The 19,585-nt window shown below is 42.7% G+C and overlaps 1 protein-coding gene across 1 annotated transcript; it reads right to left on the reverse strand.

Moving 5' to 3' along the window:
- Positions 1-47: 47 nt before the first annotated feature.
- On the reverse strand, positions 48-18,803 carry GLA (galactosidase alpha). The gene is made up of 7 exons (XM_060756351.2): positions 18,477-18,803; positions 11,587-11,761; positions 9,562-9,739; positions 8,776-8,867; positions 6,289-6,450; positions 2,873-3,070; positions 48-1,323 (listed from the first exon to the last, which is right to left on the reverse strand). Exons 1-7 carry the CDS (start codon positions 18,662-18,664, stop codon positions 1,009-1,011), a joined length of 1,308 nt encoding a protein of 435 aa, XP_060612334.2. The 5' UTR covers positions 18,665-18,803; the 3' UTR covers positions 48-1,008.
- Positions 18,804-19,585: the final 782 nt, after the last annotated feature.

Genomic DNA, 19,585 nt, shown 5'->3' on the forward strand with positions numbered 1-19,585 from the left:
CCGAAAATGTACCAGGCCTTGTCAAAAAAGCTATCTAAAATGACAAGTTGCTGAAAGGAAAACATTTTATTTCACAGAATAGAAACAACTGCAACATATCCTTTACCATTATTTTAAGTGAGATGACTTCATTACTTCCATCATAATTTTACTTCATCGAGTCAGCAGCAACTCAACACACATTTGTGATCCCTACCAAATAGTGTTCCCTCGCTTCCCCTGTCCATTGCCAGCAACATATTTGGTGACGTTGAGCCTCATCCTAAAGCAGTTGGAAGAGGGCATGAACAATTTAAGTGACCGCAGTCCTCATCCAAAATGCTCCCCCCCCCCCCCCGGTCAAAATTGGCCCCAAGCATCCAGGCACTTATGGTTTTGTTCTAAATGGCTGGGAAGTTTAAAATAACAATTTATCTCCAGCCATTAGCTAGAAGAGAAAGCTGCTCTGTAGATCCTGTTGGAAGTAACTCAGGCTTGTTCTTCTTTGTCTTGGGAGAAACCGAACTCAAAATTAACCCTCAAAAACCCTTAGAATCTGGTTGTCTTTACTGGGCATGACTCCTGTTCAAGGAGCTGCCTTACAAGTTTGCAGTTTCCTACATTTTTGGCACAATGCTCGGCCTGACTTGTACCTACCTCTAGTATATCAAGCTAGTGGAAGCATACAGGCCTGCCTAGGGATCTTTGGCAAAATCTGCATTTATTTTCCCACATTCTTCCAATGAGGTAGCAACAAAGATCTCTGGGAGGTTTTCAAGGTATCTTTCCTTGGACTGGTTTCTGGGGCTCCCTTTGCCCAGAAAGTTTCATAGAGTTGAAAGAGACCACGTGGGTCATCTAGTCCAACCCCCTGCCATGCAGGGAAAGCACAATTAAAGTACCCCGATTTGTTGCTATGGAATCCAGATTAGAAATATAAGTTTCCCCCTTGAGATTTAGATGCCAAAAGTTAGAAAGGGGGAAGAGTAAGGAGACAATATACCAAAGTTCCCTGGATTTTAGGGCACCTTATAAGATGTCCTGGGAGCGCCTGTTTCCCTGGTTGAACATAAGTTCCTCCTTATTCACCGCCGTCCGCAGCAGCACGGTGCCAGTCGGGTTCACCACCACCTTCAGGAATGAGACCAAGTTGTGCAGGCCCCAGTCTCTGCTCTTGGGGAGGATCTGCTGGACGGAGCAGGTGGGGTTGCAAGCCAAGCCGTTCCCAAGGATGGCGGTGGAGAAAGCAAAGACCTGTGGGCCCCCCATCTCCTGACGGTTCACCACTGCGATGGCAAAGGCGCCTCCGGAGAGGGGCCGCTCCCACAGTTCAAAGAAGTTGTCCTGGAAGGAATGTATCAAGAACAACAGCATCTTACTAAACCTTGATCAGTACCATAAACTACCCTATAAACCAGGTATAGGCAAACTTCGGCTCTCCTCCAGGTGTTTTGGACTTCAACTCCCACAATTTCTAACAGCCTATCAACTGCCATAAAATAACCAAGTCTTCACATATTCACTCAGTCTTCACTTAAAGTAACTAAGTCTTCACATGTTCAAGACTTGGAAGGTCTTGGGATTAGGAGACAAGACAAACACCTTCCATTTTGAATTGATTTGTCAAACTACTGAAAAATGTCAACCCATGTTTTAAAAGCTCCTAAATCAAAATTTTGGGAGATATATTCTGAATTAATGTATACCACTGTGTTGTTCAAGGCCTTCACTGCCGGAATCACTCGGTTGCTGTGAGTTTTCTGGGCTGTCTGGCCATGTTCCAGAAGCATTCTCTACTGATGTTTCACCCACATCTATGGCAGGCATCCTCAGAGATTGTGAAGTATGAAGCCAGGCTTTGCAGCTGTAAGGCCATTCAATGCTAATCAAGGTGGCCAATTGCAACTGTCACACTTGCCTCAAACAGACCATGAGTTCCTTCCACCACCCTGGACATTCAACAGATACATAAACCCCACTTGTCTAGTTTCCAACAGACTCTCAACCTCTGAGGAGGCCTTCCATAGATGTGGGCGAAGCGTCAGGAGAGAATGCTTCTGGAACATGGCCAGACAGCCTGGAAAACTCACAGCAACATAGTATGTCACTATACTCAAATCTTTTTACCTTACCTCACAAAGTGGATGCTTCTAAAATCTATGAAGACTCACTAACAAAACTAGTGTTTTTATTTATATATAGATCTGGAGAAATCCGGTGTGTGTTTTTTATTTTTATATATATATATATATATATACACACACACACACACACACACACACACACACACACACACACACACCGGATTTCTCCAGATCTTACACAAATGATATCCCAGTAACTATAGGGTAAAATAATTATTTTAAATTCAAAGGGACTTAAAAGTATGGTTTCAGGACTGGTTAACAATGAAAGGTCAGTATTCCTTTAACAATGAAAAGAATACGTACAGGGCTGCAGCCACCGCCTTGAAGTAGGTGTTCTAGTGTTTTTGTGTGTGAACAGAATAAGCCAAACAAGAATCTACTGCCTGTCCTGTTCTGCAAGGCAGAAGATGCAATAGTTCAACGGCAAAAGATTGTAGATTATGGTTATTTATCTAAATGCTCTGAGATGTCACATCGTAGGCATGCTTGCTCTGGAAATACGTGCATTTCGAAATGAGAAAGCTGATATAAATGGATCCATGACGGCAAAGACTGGGAGAAAGATCACAGCCACTCTATAAAATGTCAGGAAAGTGGAGACCACTCCTTGTCACAGAACTTTTTGCCATCAGACTGGACAACCTAATAACAAAAAACTTTGTTCTTGTTAAAGGATAATCAAAGTCCAGCTTTGGTGTTAACCGTTGGACAGTGTGTGCTTTGCCCTCCCAGGTGGCCACCCGTACCTTTGTAATCCGGTATCCTTGCTTGCCCAGTGGATCCTGGTTGATGGCGATCACATCCTTGTTCTGGAGCAGGGCCTTGGCCTGTGGGCTCATCCGGCGCAAGTCGTTGGACATGAGCAAGGGGGAGGCCATGATGGCCCAGAGTGCCATTTGGGTCACCTGCTGGTCCCAGCTCAGCCCAAAGTCTCCAATCACCAGCTGGAAGAGGAACCAGGAGAAAAAAAAACACATCAAGGCATGCTTCTGCCAACCTAGCAGCTCCAAAACATGCAAATGTGAGTAGATCAATAGGTACTGCTTCTGTGGAAAGCTAATGGCGCTCCATGCAATCATACCAGCCACATGACCTAGAATGTGTCTATGGATAACACCGGCTCTTCGGCTTAGAAATGGGGGTTAAGCACCATCTCCCAGAATCGGACATAACTAGACTTAATATCAGGGGAAACCTTTGCCATTATCAGGAAATTGCGTCTTAAGAGCAGGACTCTTCCCAGTGACCCCCCAAGTGTTTTGGATTTCAACTCCCACAATCGCTAACAGCCGCCAGAGCGGTGGTTCTCAACCTGTGGTCCCCAGGTGTTTTGGCCTACAATTCCCAGAAATTCCAGCCAGTTAACCAGCTGCTAGGAATTCTGGGAGTTGAAGGCGAAAACATCTGGGGACTCACAGGTTGAGAACCACTGCGCTAGAGATATATGGTCAACATCCTGCATGGGAGATGTAATGATAATAATGATAATGTATTTATATATTGCCCTTTTTTCTTGCCCTTGTGGCAATGTTGCTGCAATGATAAATGGGAATACTAACATGGTCTTACATCTAGCTTAGATATCTGCCTAACACAGTGGTTCCCAACCTTTTTTTGACTAGGGACCACTTTGCCAAGAACCACTTGACCAAGGACTACTTGACCAGGGACTGCTCTCCAACATTAGTACCAAAAGGGTTACGAATCGGTTTTCGGTCAACTTTAGATTCGGTTTGGTCATTTGGGGTGATGATTCAGAAAACTGCATTAGATAGACCACATCTGCTCTAGTTTCTGATACAGAAAATTTGCCATCCAGTAGCTGCCATCTGCTTGCCCACAGAAAACCATATTTAATAAGCCATGGAACTATAAGAGGGTTTCGCGAGACCAGCCACGCTCGTAGTAATGGTGAGGCCGGAGCCCATATTTTAGTTCTTACGGACCACTGGTGGCCCACGGACCACAGGTTGGGAATCACTGGCCTAATAGGATGTCAACCAATATTATGACTTTGATTTGCTGCATTTCCTCCCATAAGTTCAAATAAAAAGGAAGGCAGAAAGAAGGGAGGGTAAGAAGCTAAGGAGAAGGAGAAGAGGAAGGAGAGAAAATGTGAAGAAGAAAAGAATAGAAAAAGACCTCAGGAGGATACCAGGAAGTCAAACCACGTGCTTGTCTATTATTTTCCATTATTAGTATTATTATTATTATATATATGTGTGTATATATCTAATATATAATATATTGTGTATACATATAATATTTATAATATTGTAATGTAATGCAATATAATACTATTAATAATAATATGATATTATAATTATATATTTATATTACATGTAATATTACTAATAATATTACAGTATAATTAATATAGTGCAATATAGCAATATTTAAAACTGATATTGTACTATGTTAATAATATACTGTATGTATATATACCTTGTAAGCCGCTCTGAGTCCCCTTCGGGGTGAGAAGGGCGGCATATAAATGTCGTAAATAAAATAAATAAATAAATAAATAAATAAATAAATCTACACACACACACACTGCAAAGGGACACTACCAAGTAGTGAGGAAGCGACTAGGTTTAGGAGAGAGGAGCCACTGATTTGTAAAAGGCTCTGGTATTAAAGGCTCTCTTTGTGTTGTGAGGTAATTTTGGTAGAGTGGGTGCACCGAACGTAGAATTAATGGAGATGAGGCAGCTTTAAAAACCAAAGAGAACAAGTTTATTTTTAAACAAAGCGTATGGTTGCAGTATGAAGATGTTAAGCTTGGCCAATACTTGATGGTTACATGTAACTTGGTTGCGATACAATTCAGACTTTCGATGTTACAACTTATGAACTCTTGCTGTGGTGAAGCGCTTTATTAACCAGTGTTCCCTGCAGTGAATAGTCTCTCTGTTTGATCTATCCTTAATCAAACTGCAGATCTCTAGTCTTCTCCCGACTAGCGATCTTAACAAGCCTCTGTTAGTTCTTTCTAACTAAAGCAACTAACAAGGTTTTCCCCTTCAGCTTCCTAGCTGAAGAAATCTCTACTATTCACGAACACTAAAAACTGACTCTTCACTTCTTCACTCCTCAGAGTCTAAAACCTGACTCTGCTGCTCTCTCAGAGTCTCCCCCCTGACTGACTCTTAACTGTCACTTTTTTAAAACCTTCACTCTCTAAGCTCCTCCCACCTCCTCTTTTGCCTCGTTTCCATGGTAACACATTTCTCACAGCTAGGCCGCTCCAGCCTTAGGGCAACCAATGCAAACATAAATACAGTTATAAGCATATTATTATAAACACTTCTGTACACACACATACATACATACATATATATATATATTTAAAAATATTTGCTTTAGAGTATGTTTTCATTTCTTTTTGTGGATGCTTTGTTTTTAAATGAAAACTCCAAATAAAGATTTATTTTTTTAAAGTGCAAGTACGTTGTTCTTCCTCTCCCTTCAGTTGTCTAACTGCCACATCCCAATGGCTAGCTTGTTTGGTGCTTCTCAACCTTTGGTTCTCCAGATGTTTTGGACTTCAACTCCCAAAATCCCTGACAATGCTGGCTGGTGCTTCCAAAAGAGGAAGTCCAAAGGTTGAGAGCCACTGCTGTCATTAAAATGCATAGTATTAAGCAAGCCATGGGTTCACCAGGAAGGTGTGAGGACATTGAAAGAACACAAGACACCACAAGATACAAATAGGAGCAATTCCTCACAGCAACCCAGTGATTCCGGCCATGAAAGCCTTCGACAGCACAGCTTTCAAATACTACAGGGATGGGAGAAGTCAAACCGGTATAGTGCTTTGACTGACGGACTGTGGCTTTGGGTTCAAATCTCCTCTCGGTCACGGAAACCCATCGGGTGACCTTGGATTAGTCACACTCTCTCAACCTCAGAAGAAAGCCCCTCAAAGCCCCCTTCTGAACAAATCTTGCCATGAAAACTATGGCAAGAGTCATTTTAAGACAGGCATGGGTCAACTTTGACCTCTCAGGTGTTTTGGACTTCAACTCCCACAATTCCTAACAGTGCAGGCATGGGTAAACTTCAGACTGCCCTCCAGGTGTTCTGGACTTCAGTTGCCAGCAAGCATGGAATGGCATTGCATGTGATGTTAGCAAGTCTTTTTAAGAAGCCACAGACTCACCATATCTGGGTCGTTCCAGCCTCCTGGTCCGGCAACGTCCACAAGGCTGTCCTGGTGGTAAGACGTCCAGTCCAAGACGTTTTTGACGCTGTTCCAGGCATCGTAGATGTCGGCGTAATTCCGCCAGTAATTGCAGTACTGTTTGATCTCTGTGTAGTTGGGCTGCCGGCATAAAGCAGGAGGAGGATCGGCTTAGTTTTTGTGCGGTTTCAAAGTGTTTCACCCCTATTTGAGTTTCAAAGACAACGTTGAATCAAATTTTCTATGGACTGGGTTGTTTCCAAAAGATGTGAGACCCCAATAAGTGAATGCTAGTTTAGTTTGTGAAACACACTCCAGAAATCACCAACTATCTAACTCACTCTTTTAGAAACTTTTATTTCAGACTAGCGGTCTCCTGCCACGCATTGCTGCGGCCCAGCCTGGTGATCTGGAAAATATAGTAATGAGAAAGTGTTGGTTTTTATATGTAATGTCTTGATGCTTGTGGGTAAACAGTATTTCTTGCTGTTTCTTTGTCAGTGTTGATGTGGAGATTGTCTGGTTTGCCCACTCTGGAACATGCAACATAGAATTGTCCTTCTTTAGGGGCCCCTTTCAAATCTATGATATTATATCTGTGTGTGTGGGAATCATATCTATCAATCTATATCTATGGCTGGATGGCTCTTTGTCAGGAGGGCTTTGATTACGTTTTCTTGCCCTGGTGAAGGGAGTTGGACTGGATGGCCTAAAGTATTTTCTGTTGGGGAGTTCAGCATGCTCTTTGATTGTAGGTGAACTATAAATCCCAGTAACTACAACTCCCAAATGTCAAGGTCTATTTCCCCCAAACTCCATCTGTGTTCATATTTGGGCATATGGAATATTCGTGCCAAGTTTGGTCCAGATCCATCCTTGTTTGTGTCCACAGTGCTCTCTGGATGTAGGTGAAGTACAACTCCCAAACTCAAGGTCAATGCCCACCAAACCCTTCCAGTTTTTTCTGTTGGTCATGGGAGTCCTGTGTGCCAAGTTTGGTCCAGATCTACAATTGTTTGAGTCCACAGTGCTCTCTGGATGTAGGTGAACTACAACTCCCAAATTCAAGGTCAATGCCCACCAAACCCTTATTTATTATTTATTTATTTCGTATATTTCTACCCCGCCCTTCTCAACCCCCGAGGGGGGACTCAGGGCGGCTTACAAAATGGCACAATTTGATGCCTACACAAATACAATAAACATATAAAAACAATGGTTAACAATTAAAACAATTAAAACAACAATATATATATAGTGTTTTCTGTTGGTCAGGGGAGTCCTGTGTGCTAAGTTTGGCCCAATTCCATCATTGGTGGAGCTCAGCATGCTCTTTGATTGTAGGTGAACTATAAATCCCAGTAACTACGACTCCCAAATATCAAGGTCTATATCCCCCAAACTCCATCTGTGTTGATATTTGGGCATATGGAATATTCATGCCAAGTTTGGTCCAGATCCATCTTTCAGTCCACAGTGCTCTCTGGATGTAGGTGAACTACAACTCCCAAACTCAAGGTCAATGCCCACCAAACCCTTCTAGTGTTTTCTGTTGGTCAGGGGAAGGACTGTGCTAAGGACTGTGTGCTAAGTTTGGCCCAATTCCATCATTGGTGGAGTTCAGAATGCTCTTTGATTGTAGGTGAACTATAAATCCCAGTAACTACAACTCCCAAGTGTCAAGGTCTATTTCCCCCAAACTCCATCTGTGTTGATATTTGGGCATATGGAATATTCGTGCCAAGTTTGGTCCAGATCCAACTTTGTTTCAGTCCACAGTGCTCTCTGGATGTAGGTGAACTACAACTTCCAAACTCAAGGTCAATGCCCACTAAACCCTTCTAGTGTTTTCTGTTGGTCAGGGGAGTCCTGTGTGCTAAGTTTGGCTCAATTCCATCATTGGTGGAGTTCAGAAGGCTCTTTGATTGTAGGCTAACTATAAATCCCAGCAACTACAACTTCCAAATGACAAAATCATTTTTTTTAAGTGATGGTCACTCCTTGGGTTAGTAGGTGTCTTGTGGCCAAATTTGGTGGCAATTCATCCAGTGGTTTTTGAGTTATGTTAATCCCACAAACGAACATTACATTTTTATTTATAGAGATGTTTTAGCTACAATTCCAATCAGTTGACATCCAGCACAACCAATGAGAAGTGAGCTGTAGCCTAAATATCTGGAAAGCTAAAGGTTTCCATGTCCCCGAAATAATCCCCGCATCTCCTGGACACGGAAGCACAGTCCAAAAGTCCAAACTCAATCACAAAATATTGGTTTAACCAGGTCTGGAATGCTTTCCTTCTCCTTGGCCTCTTGGAAATCTTGGAAATTTTGGATATACTGTGTTTTAGAAGGTGAAGAATCACAGAATGGTAGAATCGGAAGGGAGCCCCAAGGGCCATCCAATCCAACCCTCTGCCATGCAGGAAAACACAAGCAAAGCACCCCCAATAGATATCCTCCTTACCTCCTGCATGGGTCTCTCATAGAGCGGCCACTCACACGAGTAGACAATGCTTCTCCCGGTTTTATTCAAAGCCTGAGACATGGTTTTATATCCTAGAGAAAAAGGGAAGAACTCCTTAAAGAACACATCAGAAAGACTTCAGCCAAGCGACCTACTCGCTTCCATTAAGAAGATTAAGGTTTTCAAGGTTACCGACAGCTACTCATCTGACAAATAGCTATGAAGTCAATCAGGGCCAGCTAACATCTCCAAACAAAGGAGCAATCAGCCAGGCTTTGAAGCTGCAAGACCATTCAATGCTAATCAAGTTGGCCTGTTGCAACATTCACACTTGCCTCAAACAGACAAGAGTTCTTTCTCCCACCCTGTACATTATTCCACTTTCTAACAGACCTCACAGAGGCTGGATGGCCATCTGTCAGGGGTGATTTGAATGCAATGAAGTCCAAAACACCTGGAGGGAAGTCTGAAGTTTACCCATGCCAACTTCGACCTTCCAGGTGTTTTGGACTCAAACTCCCATAATTCCTAACAGTGCAGGCATGGGTAAACTTCAGACTGCCCTCCAGGTGTTTTGGACTTCAACTCCCATAATTATGGGAGTTGAAGTCCAAAACACCTGGAGGGCAGTCTGAAGTTTACCCATGCCAATTTCGACCTTCCAGGTGTTTTGGACTTCAACTCCCACAATTCCTAACAGCCACTTCAACTCCCACAATTAAAAACACCTGGAGGCCCGAGGCTTGCCCGTGCCTGTGTTATGGTGAGCGTGGTCTCAGGTGCTACCTTCTGCCAGGAGCTCCAAGGTGCCAAAGGAGCAGCCGTCGAACTTCAGCAAGTCCACCCCCCAGTTGGCAAAGGTATCTGCGTCCAGCTGGTAGGAGCCAAAACTGCCAGGGAAACCAGCGCAGGTCTTGTTCCCAACGTCTGCGTAGATGCCCAGCTTCAGCCCTTTGGAATGGACCTGGAGCACAAAGAATGGGGAGGAAGCAGCCAGGGTCACTGGAGAGGGAAAGGCATTTGATAAACAGATGGGAGGAAAAGGATCCTCCGGAGAAGGAGGGAGAAGGGTGATTTATAAATATAGGACATAAATAAAAATAAATATTCTGGGTAGAAAGATGATGTTGCTGGGAGAAACAAGATGCAGGACTATGACAAGCAACCCCCAAGTTACAAACAAGAGAAGTTCTGTAGATTTGTTCTTAAGTTGAATTTGCTTGTAAGTCAGAAAGGGAAATCTTGTTGTGAGTTTTCTGGGCTGCATGGCCATGTTCCAGAAGCATTCTCTCCTGGCGTTTCACCCATGTCTACGGCAGGCATCATCTGAGGTTGTGAGGCCTGTTGGCAGAGCCATAGCCAGAAAATTTTGGGGGAGGGTTGAAAATTGGGGGGGGGGGTTGTTAGGGTCATGCTGAAGCCAAGACCACAGCTGCAGGGGGCAGAGCAGCCTTCCACCAAGTCTAGCCTCCTTAATGAGAGCAAGTAATGCTGCAAGTAATGACAGTGTAAATAAATTGTCAATATTTGCCTGAGATAGTGCTTGCAGTTCTGGAGGGACTCTTAATTTTTTGCGTCTCATAGACTGAGAATGGGGATTTGGTTAACTAGTTAAAATTCATGAGTAAACCAGGTTTTGTTTTAACCTGAAAAATTTCGGGGAGGGTTTGAACCCCTAACCCCCCCCCCCCCCCCCAGCTACAGGCCTGCCTGTTGGAAACTAGGAAAATTGGGTTTATATATCTGTGGAATAATATCCAGGATGGGAGAAAGAAATCTTGTCTGTTGCAGGCAAGTGTGAATGTTGCCATTGGCCACCTTGATAAGCACTGAAAGGCCTTGCAGCTTCAAAGCTTGCTGCTTCCTGCCTGGGGGAATCCTTTGTTGGGAGGTGTTATCTGGCCCTGATTGTTTCATGTCAGGAATAATAATAATAATAATAATAATAATAATAATAATAATAATAATAAATATTTATTTATACCCCGCCACCATCTCCCCAACAGGGACTCGGGGCGGCTTACATGAGGCCAACATATTACAGCAAAATAAAACCAAAACAAAAGCAGCAAGCAACAGCATCAAAATTACATTAAAATATGAATACAGTAATATGAATGAGTCCCCCTAGGGGTTGAGAAGGGTGGGGTAAAAATGTTTGAAATAAATACATAAACATTACAATAAACACAATCACAGTAACAGTGGGCAAGCCACATGTGCAAGATAAAATGTTAAAAAACTCAAATGAGATAAGAATAGGAGCAAGTTATTTGCAGGGAGCTCATAAAGAAACACAGGGTTGTGGAACTAAACTTCCCATTTGGGGGGGGGGGTGTACTCCAGTGACAGAAGCGTGGAGGGGAGCAGTAGTGTCATGTTGTACACTACTCCCTTGTTTTTTTAATGTTCTGACCTTATTTTCGAGATTTTTTATTTACTGTCCTGATGTTAGAGTTTTTTAATACTAGCAGCTAGATTTTGTTCATTTTCATAGTTCATTTTTATGAATTAGAGAAGAGAATTGTATTGCTTTCGGCCTTAAAAGTTATAATAGGCAAGACAGACTATAAAAGCGCAGGAGACAGGAAAGTGCTCCTACCATCCGCAGAAGAGAAAAGGTGTGAAATGGTAGTGATTCTGCATAGGCTTCTAAACAGAGAACTGGATGGCCATCTGTTGGGAGTGCTTTGATTGTGTTTTTGCTGCCTGGCAGAAGGGGTTTGGACTAGATGGACCATGTCATCTCTGCCAACTCTTATCATCCTCTCAGCTGGGAAGACTGGATAAAATGAACAGGCATCAACTCACATAGTCGGCCAGTTTGCCGATCCCACTGGGAAAGCGCTTGGGGTCGGGCTGCAGCCTGCCCTGCTCGTCGCGGGTGGGGGCCATCCAGCAGTCGTCAATGCACAGGTATTCATACCCAACGTCTTTCCACCCGTCAGACACCATCAGATCCGCCATCTGCATAAACAACTGCTCGCTGTGGAGGGAGAGGGAGAAGTCAGCAAAAATGGGCAAAGGGGGGAACCACCGGGGAAGGAGAAGAGGCAACTAATCAGGCCATTTGCCTACCAAACCGGTTCGCCCGTAACAGACTATCAGGAGCGCATTTCCCCCCTTTCAACTAGAAATGTTTTGGATATATAGCTTTGGAGAGTATAGGGAAGGGTTTGCTGTCTGTGTCTTGTATTCTAATTAGATAAACACTTGCTTTTGCATCAGACTATTTTGCCTTCAATGCGAAAAGCATTGCCTACTAAAAACTTCTATTTTATCCACTGTTTACATGTGTTATTGAAAGACAGAACATAAGAAGCAGGAGGTAATGGGATGGCGTTTGTAATGGAAATAGAGGCAGAAATCCTGCATCATCATAAGATGCTTTGAGTCTCCTTTGTGGAGAGTAAAAATAATAATAATAATAATAATAATAATAATAATAATTATTATTATTATTATTGGTTGTGTCAGGAGCGACTTGAGAAACTGCAAGTCACTTCTGGTGTGAGAGAATTGGCCGTCTGCAAGAACGTTGCCCAGGGGATGCCTGGATGATTTGATGTTTTTTACCATCCTTGTGGGAGGCTTCTCTCATGTCCCCGCATGAGGAGCTGGAGCTGATAGAGGGAGCTCATCCGCCTCTCCCCGGATTCGAACCTGCGACCTGTCGGTCTTCAGTCCTGCCAGCACAGGGGTTTAACCCATTATTATTATTAATAGTAAACATAAACTTTGGAGCACTGCTAGGGTCCCATTTGGATGTCCATGATATAAATATTTATTTTATTTATTTATTTACAGTATTTATATTCCGCCCTTTTCACCTCGCAGGGGACTCAGGGCGAATTACAATGTACATATACATGGCAAACATTCAATGCCACAGACACAACATATATAGACAGACACACAGAGGCTATTTAACTTTCCAGCTTTCATGAGGGTATTCTGGCCACAAGGGGAGCTGTCGCTTCACCGTCCATTTGTGACACTGATGGAGTACTTCCTCATTCTTTGCTTGCTGGAGATTTTATGGCGTCGTAAATTAGTTAAATTAGCCTTCCCGCATAAGCGGTACCTAAATTTCCTACTTGACAGATGCAACTGTCTTTTGGGCTGCAAAGGTCGACAGCAAGCTGCACACAATGGTTGGAAGCTCACTCCAACCCAGGCTGGCTTCGAACTCATGACCTTTTGGTCAGTAGTGATCTTAATGCAGCTGACTCCCAGCCAGCTGAGCCACAGTCCTGGTGCTAAATATTAAACTCCCGGCAGTTACAAAGCTGTATATGAATCTTATGATATCATAACTGTTGAACAGAGTGTTAGAATCATAGAATCATAGAATCAAAGAGTTGGAAGAGACCTCATGGGCCATCCAGTCCAACCCCATTCTGCCAAGAAGCAGGAATATTGCATTCAAATCACCCCTGACAGAAACAGATCCAGCCTCTGTTTAAAAGCTTCCAAAGAAGGAGCCTCCACCACACTCCAGGGCAGAGAGTTCCACTGCTGAACGGCTCTCACAGTCAGGAAGTTCTTCCTCTTGTTCAGATGGAATCTCCTCTCTTGTAGCCATAGTTCCTTGTCCTAGTCTCCAAGGAAGCAGAAAACAAGCTTGCTCCCTCCTCCCTGTGGCTTCCTCTCACATATTTATACATGGCTATCATATCTCCTCTCAGCCTTCTCTTCTTCAGGCTAAACATGCCCAGCTCCTTAAGCCGCTCCTCATAGGGCTTGTTCTCCAGACCCTTGATCATTTCAGTCGCTCTCCTCTGGACACATTCCAGCTTGTCAATATCTCTCTTGAATTGTGGTGGACACAATATTCCAGGTGTGGTCTAACCAAAGCAGAATAGAGGGGTAGCATTACTTCCTTAGATCTAGACACTATGCTCCTCTTGATGCAGGCCAAAATCCCATTGGCTTTTTTTGCCGCCACATCACATTGTTGGCATGTTTAACTGGTTGTCCACGAGGACTCCAAGATCCTTTTCACACGTACTGCTCTCGAGCCGGGCATTGTCCCCCATTCTGTATCTTTGCATTTCTTTTTTCCTGCTAAAGTGGAGTATCTTGCATTTGTCACTGTTGAACTTCATTTTGTTAGTTTTGGCCAATCATCTCTCTAATCTGTCAAGATCGTTTTGAATCCTGCTCCTGTCCTCTGGAGTCTTGGCTCTCCCTCCCAATTTGGTGTCGTCTGCAAACTTGATGGTCCTGCCTTCTAGCCCTTCATCTAAGTCATTAATAAAGATGTTGAACAGGACCGGGCCCAGGACGGAACCCTGCGGCACTCCACTTGTAGACATTATTACAACATAATTATAAGCTCATAATTATTTATAACATAATTATATGGTTAGGTGATCATATAATTATTATAAAACTGTCAGGAGGGACACCCTGATAACACAATATATTATAATATAGTTCTATCATATATGATAGAGATCACTGTCAGACTTCTGGTTGGAAACGATTTCGTTTTCAGGCTTTACTAGTTTTTCTTAGTTCAGCTACGATCGATGGCCACATAATAAACCCACACAATGTTGTGAATGACAGTTGGCTTCTGTAAATCAAGGTGGATGCGCCACCGGGGGGGGGGGGGGTCCTCATTATTTATAATACAATGATATTAGACTGTGTTATCACAGGGAGATTGCAGAAAGGGAAGTGGTGACTCTGTTATCACATTGCCTGGGACTTGTTTAACTCAAGACTATGACTAATCAGCCCAGTGGAAGATCTTATGACCTCGGTTTCACTGGATATTCCCTGGTGACTGTTGATTATTATTATTATTATTATTATTATTATTATTATTATTATTATATTCCTTCCCACTGGAGCATTGCAGCACACCCAAATACCTGGGAGTCACCCTGGACCGTGCTCTGACCTAGAAGAAGCACTGCCTGAATATCAAGCAAAAAGTGGGTGCTAGAAACAATATCATACGAAAGCTGACTGGCACAACCTGGGGATCACAACCAGACACAGTGAAGACATCTGCCCTTGTGCTTTGCTACTCTGCTTCTGAGCATGCATGCCCAGCATGGAACACATATCACTACGCTAAAACACTAGATGTGGCTCTTAATGATACATGCCACATTATCACGGGGTGTCTGCGCCCTACACCACTGGAGAAATTACACTGTCTACATTGCACCACCTGACATCCGCCGGGAAGTAGCAGCCAATAGTGAAAGGACCAAAGCAGAGACATCTCCGGCCCATCCCTTGTTTGGGTGTCAGCCAGCACGTCAACGACTTAAATCTAGAAATAGTTTTCTAAGATCTACAGAGACACTCGCTGGAACACCTCAGCAAGCGAGAGTCCAAAAGTGGCAGGGTCAAACCCAAAACCTCAACCAATGGCTGATACCAAATGAGAGACTCCCCCCTGGGCACACAGAAGACTGGGCGACTTGGAAGGCACTGAACAGACTGCGCTCTGGAACCACGAGATGCAGAGCCAATCTTAAGAAATGGGGCCACAAAGTGGAATCCACGACATGTGAGTGTGGAGAAGAGCAAACTACAGACTTCCTGCTGCAATGCAACCTGAGCCCTGCCACATGCACAATGGAGGACCTTCTTGCGGCAACACCAGAGGCACTCCAAGTGGCCAGATACTGGTCAAAGGACATTTAATCAACTACCAAGCTTGCAAATTTTGTTTTGTGTCTGTTTGTTTGTTTTGTTCTGTTAGAAATGTAATACAATTGTCTGGTTGCATTAGTATACAATTTAAAATATCCAAATTGCAAACAGTAAAAACAGAATGTAAACAAACAGTGCTAAATAAATTCACAGTTGAAATCCATCAAGACATATTCAAAAAGTTTTCCTAGGAGCTCCCAGTGGCGCAGTGGGTTAAATCCCTGTGCCAGCAGGACTGAAGACTGACAGGTCGCAGGTTCAAATCTAGCGAGAGCGTAGATGAGCTCCCTTTATCAGCTCCAGCTCCTCATGCGGGGACATGAGAGAAGCCTCCCACAAGCATGGTAAAACATCAAAACATCTGGGCATCCCTTGGGCAACGTCCTTGCAGATAGCCAATTATCTCACACCAGAAGCGACTTGCAGTTTCTCAAGTCACTCCTGACACGACAAAAAAAAAAGTGCTTCCCTAAAACGAGTTCTCCTTTTGGTACAACAGAGAAGCAGAAGGTCTAACTTTTCAGACCAGAGCTTGCTAGCAAACTTTATTTATTTATTTACGACATTTATATCCCACCCTTCAGAGCGGCTTACAAGTTATATGTACATACAATATATTATTAGCACAGCACAATATTAGTATTATATATTACTATATTATACCATGCCACTACACTGCAATATTATTAGTAATATTACATGTAATATAAAATATATAATTATTATATTGTATTATTATTAGGATTATATTGTATTACATTACAATATTAGTATTATATATAACTATATTGTACTATACCGCTATACTGCATTATTAGTAATATTACATGTAATATGAAATATATAATTATTGTATTGTATTATTATTAGTATTATATTGTATTACATTACAATATTAGTATTATTTATTACTATATTGTGCTATGCCACTACGCTGCAATCTTATTAGTAATTTTACGTGTAATATAAAATAGAAAATTATAATATTGTATTATTATTGGTATTATATTGTATTATATTACAATATTAGTATTATATATAACTATATTGTACTATGCCACTATACTGTAATATTATTAGTAATATTACGTGTAATATAAAATATGTAATTATTATATTGTATTATTAGTATTATATTGTATTACATTACAATATTAGTATTATATATAACTATATTGTACTATGCCACTACACTGCAATATTATTAGTAATATTACATGTAATATAAAATATATAATTATTATATTGCATTATTATTAGGATTGTATTGTATTACATTACAATATTAGTATTATTTATTACTATATTGTACTATGCCACTACACTGCAATCTTATTAGTAATATTACATGTAATATAAATATTATTTATTTATTTGTTTGTTTGTTTACTTTGCTTATATACCGCAGTTCTCAGCCCTGGGGTGACTCACTGCGGTGTACAACATAGAAAAAGACAGGGTGCAAAATACGAGGCTCAGTATAAAATAATCCACAATTCATCATTATCAAAAAACATCCTCATCAAAAACATCATCATTATTACTACAAAAGCCATTCCGTGTCGTCTCATCGTCAAAAACCACAATCCGGTGTCATTTTCCGTTGTTCCATTCCTATGGTCAGTTACTAATCATTGCACTTCTTGTTCAAACGCCTTCTTAAACAGCCAGGTCTTTAATTTCCTGCAGAATATCATCAGGGAGGGAGCTAGTCTGATGTCCACAGGAAGAGTGTTCCACAGCCAAGGAGCCACCACCGAGAAGGCCCTCTCTCTCGTCCCCGCCAGCCGTGCCTGTGAAGCAGGCGGGATCGAGAGCAGAGCCTCCCCGGAAGATCTCAAAGTCCTCGTGGGCTCATAGGTCAAGAGGCGGTCAGTTAGGTATCTTGGGCCAGAACCGTTTAGGGCTTTATAGGCCAATGCCAGCACCTTGAATTAGTATTATATATTATTATGTTGTACTATGCCACTATACTGCAATATTATTAGTAATATTACATGTAATATAAAATATATAATTAGAATTATTATTATATTATTGTATTACATTATACAATATATAGCTGGAAATGCTATATACTTACAGTTGGAAAGCCCCAAAGACCTTGGAAGCATCACTATCTGATATTGCAAGATATTTATTTATTTATTTCACAGTTTTGTATACCGAGCTTCTCAACCTCGTCGAGGGACTCAGCCCGGTTTACAGCCATAAAAACATATATATTCATTAAAATATCATATATCACAAATTACAAAACAACTTTAAAAACACTAAATATAAAACTACACTGGTCAGTCGTCCTAATAAGATGGATCTATATCCACTTCCATCCAGAGTCCTATGGTGTTGTCTCATTCCTCAAAGGCCTGACTCCACAGCCACGTCTTCACCCGTTTCCTAAATGTTAGGATGGATGGGGCGGTTCTGGCCTCCAGAAGGAGAGAGTTCCAGAGTCGTGGGGCCACCACCGAGAAGGCCCTGTCCCTCGTCCCCACCAGCCGCGCTTGCGAGGCTGGTGGGACCGAGAGCAGGGCCTCTCCAGATGATCTTAGTAATCTTGATGGTTCGTAGGGGAGAATACGTTCGGAGAGGTAAACAGGGCCGGAGTCGTTTAGGGCTTTATAGGTCAACACCAGCAAGGTTAAGTTTGGCTACTCTTTGGATGGCGAACTATGGGCAATGGCAAACTACCTCCAAGGATTGTCCTTGATTCAAGAAACCCTATAATGAATCAATAAGGTTGTTAATGATCCAATAATCATTGGATACCAAAGCACACCCCCAAACACATTCTCATTCTTGACCTTGTAAAACTACAACTCCCTTAGCTCCATAGCACAAGCACTTGGTTATTTTGGGGGTAAAGAACCTCAAAGAGCTCCCAATGAGTGGTTCTGGCTCTGCCAGGTGTTTTGGACTTCATTTCCCAGAATTCCCGGCCGTTGCCCACGCTGGAGAGGGCTTCTGGGAGTTGGAGTCCCCTTTTTGCTCTGACGCATGCGCAGAAAGGCGGGCCTTACCTGATGCACTGGAGCGGCTCCTGCCCGCAGTCGGTCTGGCAGAGGAAGCGCTCCCAGTGCAGCCAGCCCATGGGCGGCGTGCGGGCCAGGCCGTTCTCCAGGGCTCCGCTCCACCGCGCCATTGCCAGCAGCACCAGCATCCCAGCCACCGCAGCCATTCTTCCAACTCTGAAGGGATCTCTCTGCATCTCTCCCGACTGTCTCTCCCGGAAGAACCCGCCAGCCAATCGCAGCGCCTCGCTCTCGCAGCTCCACCAATCAGCGCGCGGTCCGACTAGCGCCGCGAGGAATGGCCAATCCGGTGCCTGAGAAGCTCGCGAAGGGGCGTGGCGAGAGGAACAAAAGTTGTTCAAAGTGGGAGCATTAACCCCTTCGCTCCCGCAGCCCTGCCAAGGACTTTTTATACAGGTCTCTTTAATCACGTGAGGGCTCCTGAGCTATCCTCAATTTACAATATGTATAATGTATATAGATATAATATTATAATGTAATACAATATAAAACTAATAATAATAATACAATATTGTAATTATATATTCTATATTACATTTAATATTACCAATAATATTACAAAATAATGGGTTAAAGCTCAGTGCTTTAACCCACTGCGCCACATATTAGAACAATATGTGGCGCAGTGGGTTAAAGCACTGAGCTGCTGAGCTTGTTGATCAAAACGTCGCAGGTTCGATTCCGGGGAGCGGCGTAAGCTTCCGCTGTCAGCCCTAGCTTCTGCCAACCTAGCAGTTCGAAAACATGCAAATGTGAGTAGATCAATAGGTACCACTCCGGTGGGAAGGTAAGGGCGCTCCATGCAGTCATGCCGGCCACATGACCTTGGAGGTGACTACAGACAACGCTGGCTCTTCGACTTAGAAATGGAGATGAGCACCACATCCCAGAGTCAGACATGACTAGACTTAGTGTCAGGGGATTACCTTTACCTTTACCTAATACTGATATAATAATAATAATAATAATAATAATAATAATAATAATAATAAACTTTATTTATACCCCGCCACCATCTCCCCAACGGGGACTCAGGGCGGTTTCCATGAGGCCAAGGCCAAGCCCAAACAACAATTACAATAAAATAAGATACAAGT

Source organism: Anolis sagrei, chromosome 10 (assembly GCF_037176765.1).
Source record: "Anolis sagrei isolate rAnoSag1 chromosome 10, rAnoSag1.mat, whole genome shotgun sequence".
NCBI lineage: Eukaryota > Metazoa > Chordata > Lepidosauria > Squamata > Dactyloidae > Anolis > Anolis sagrei.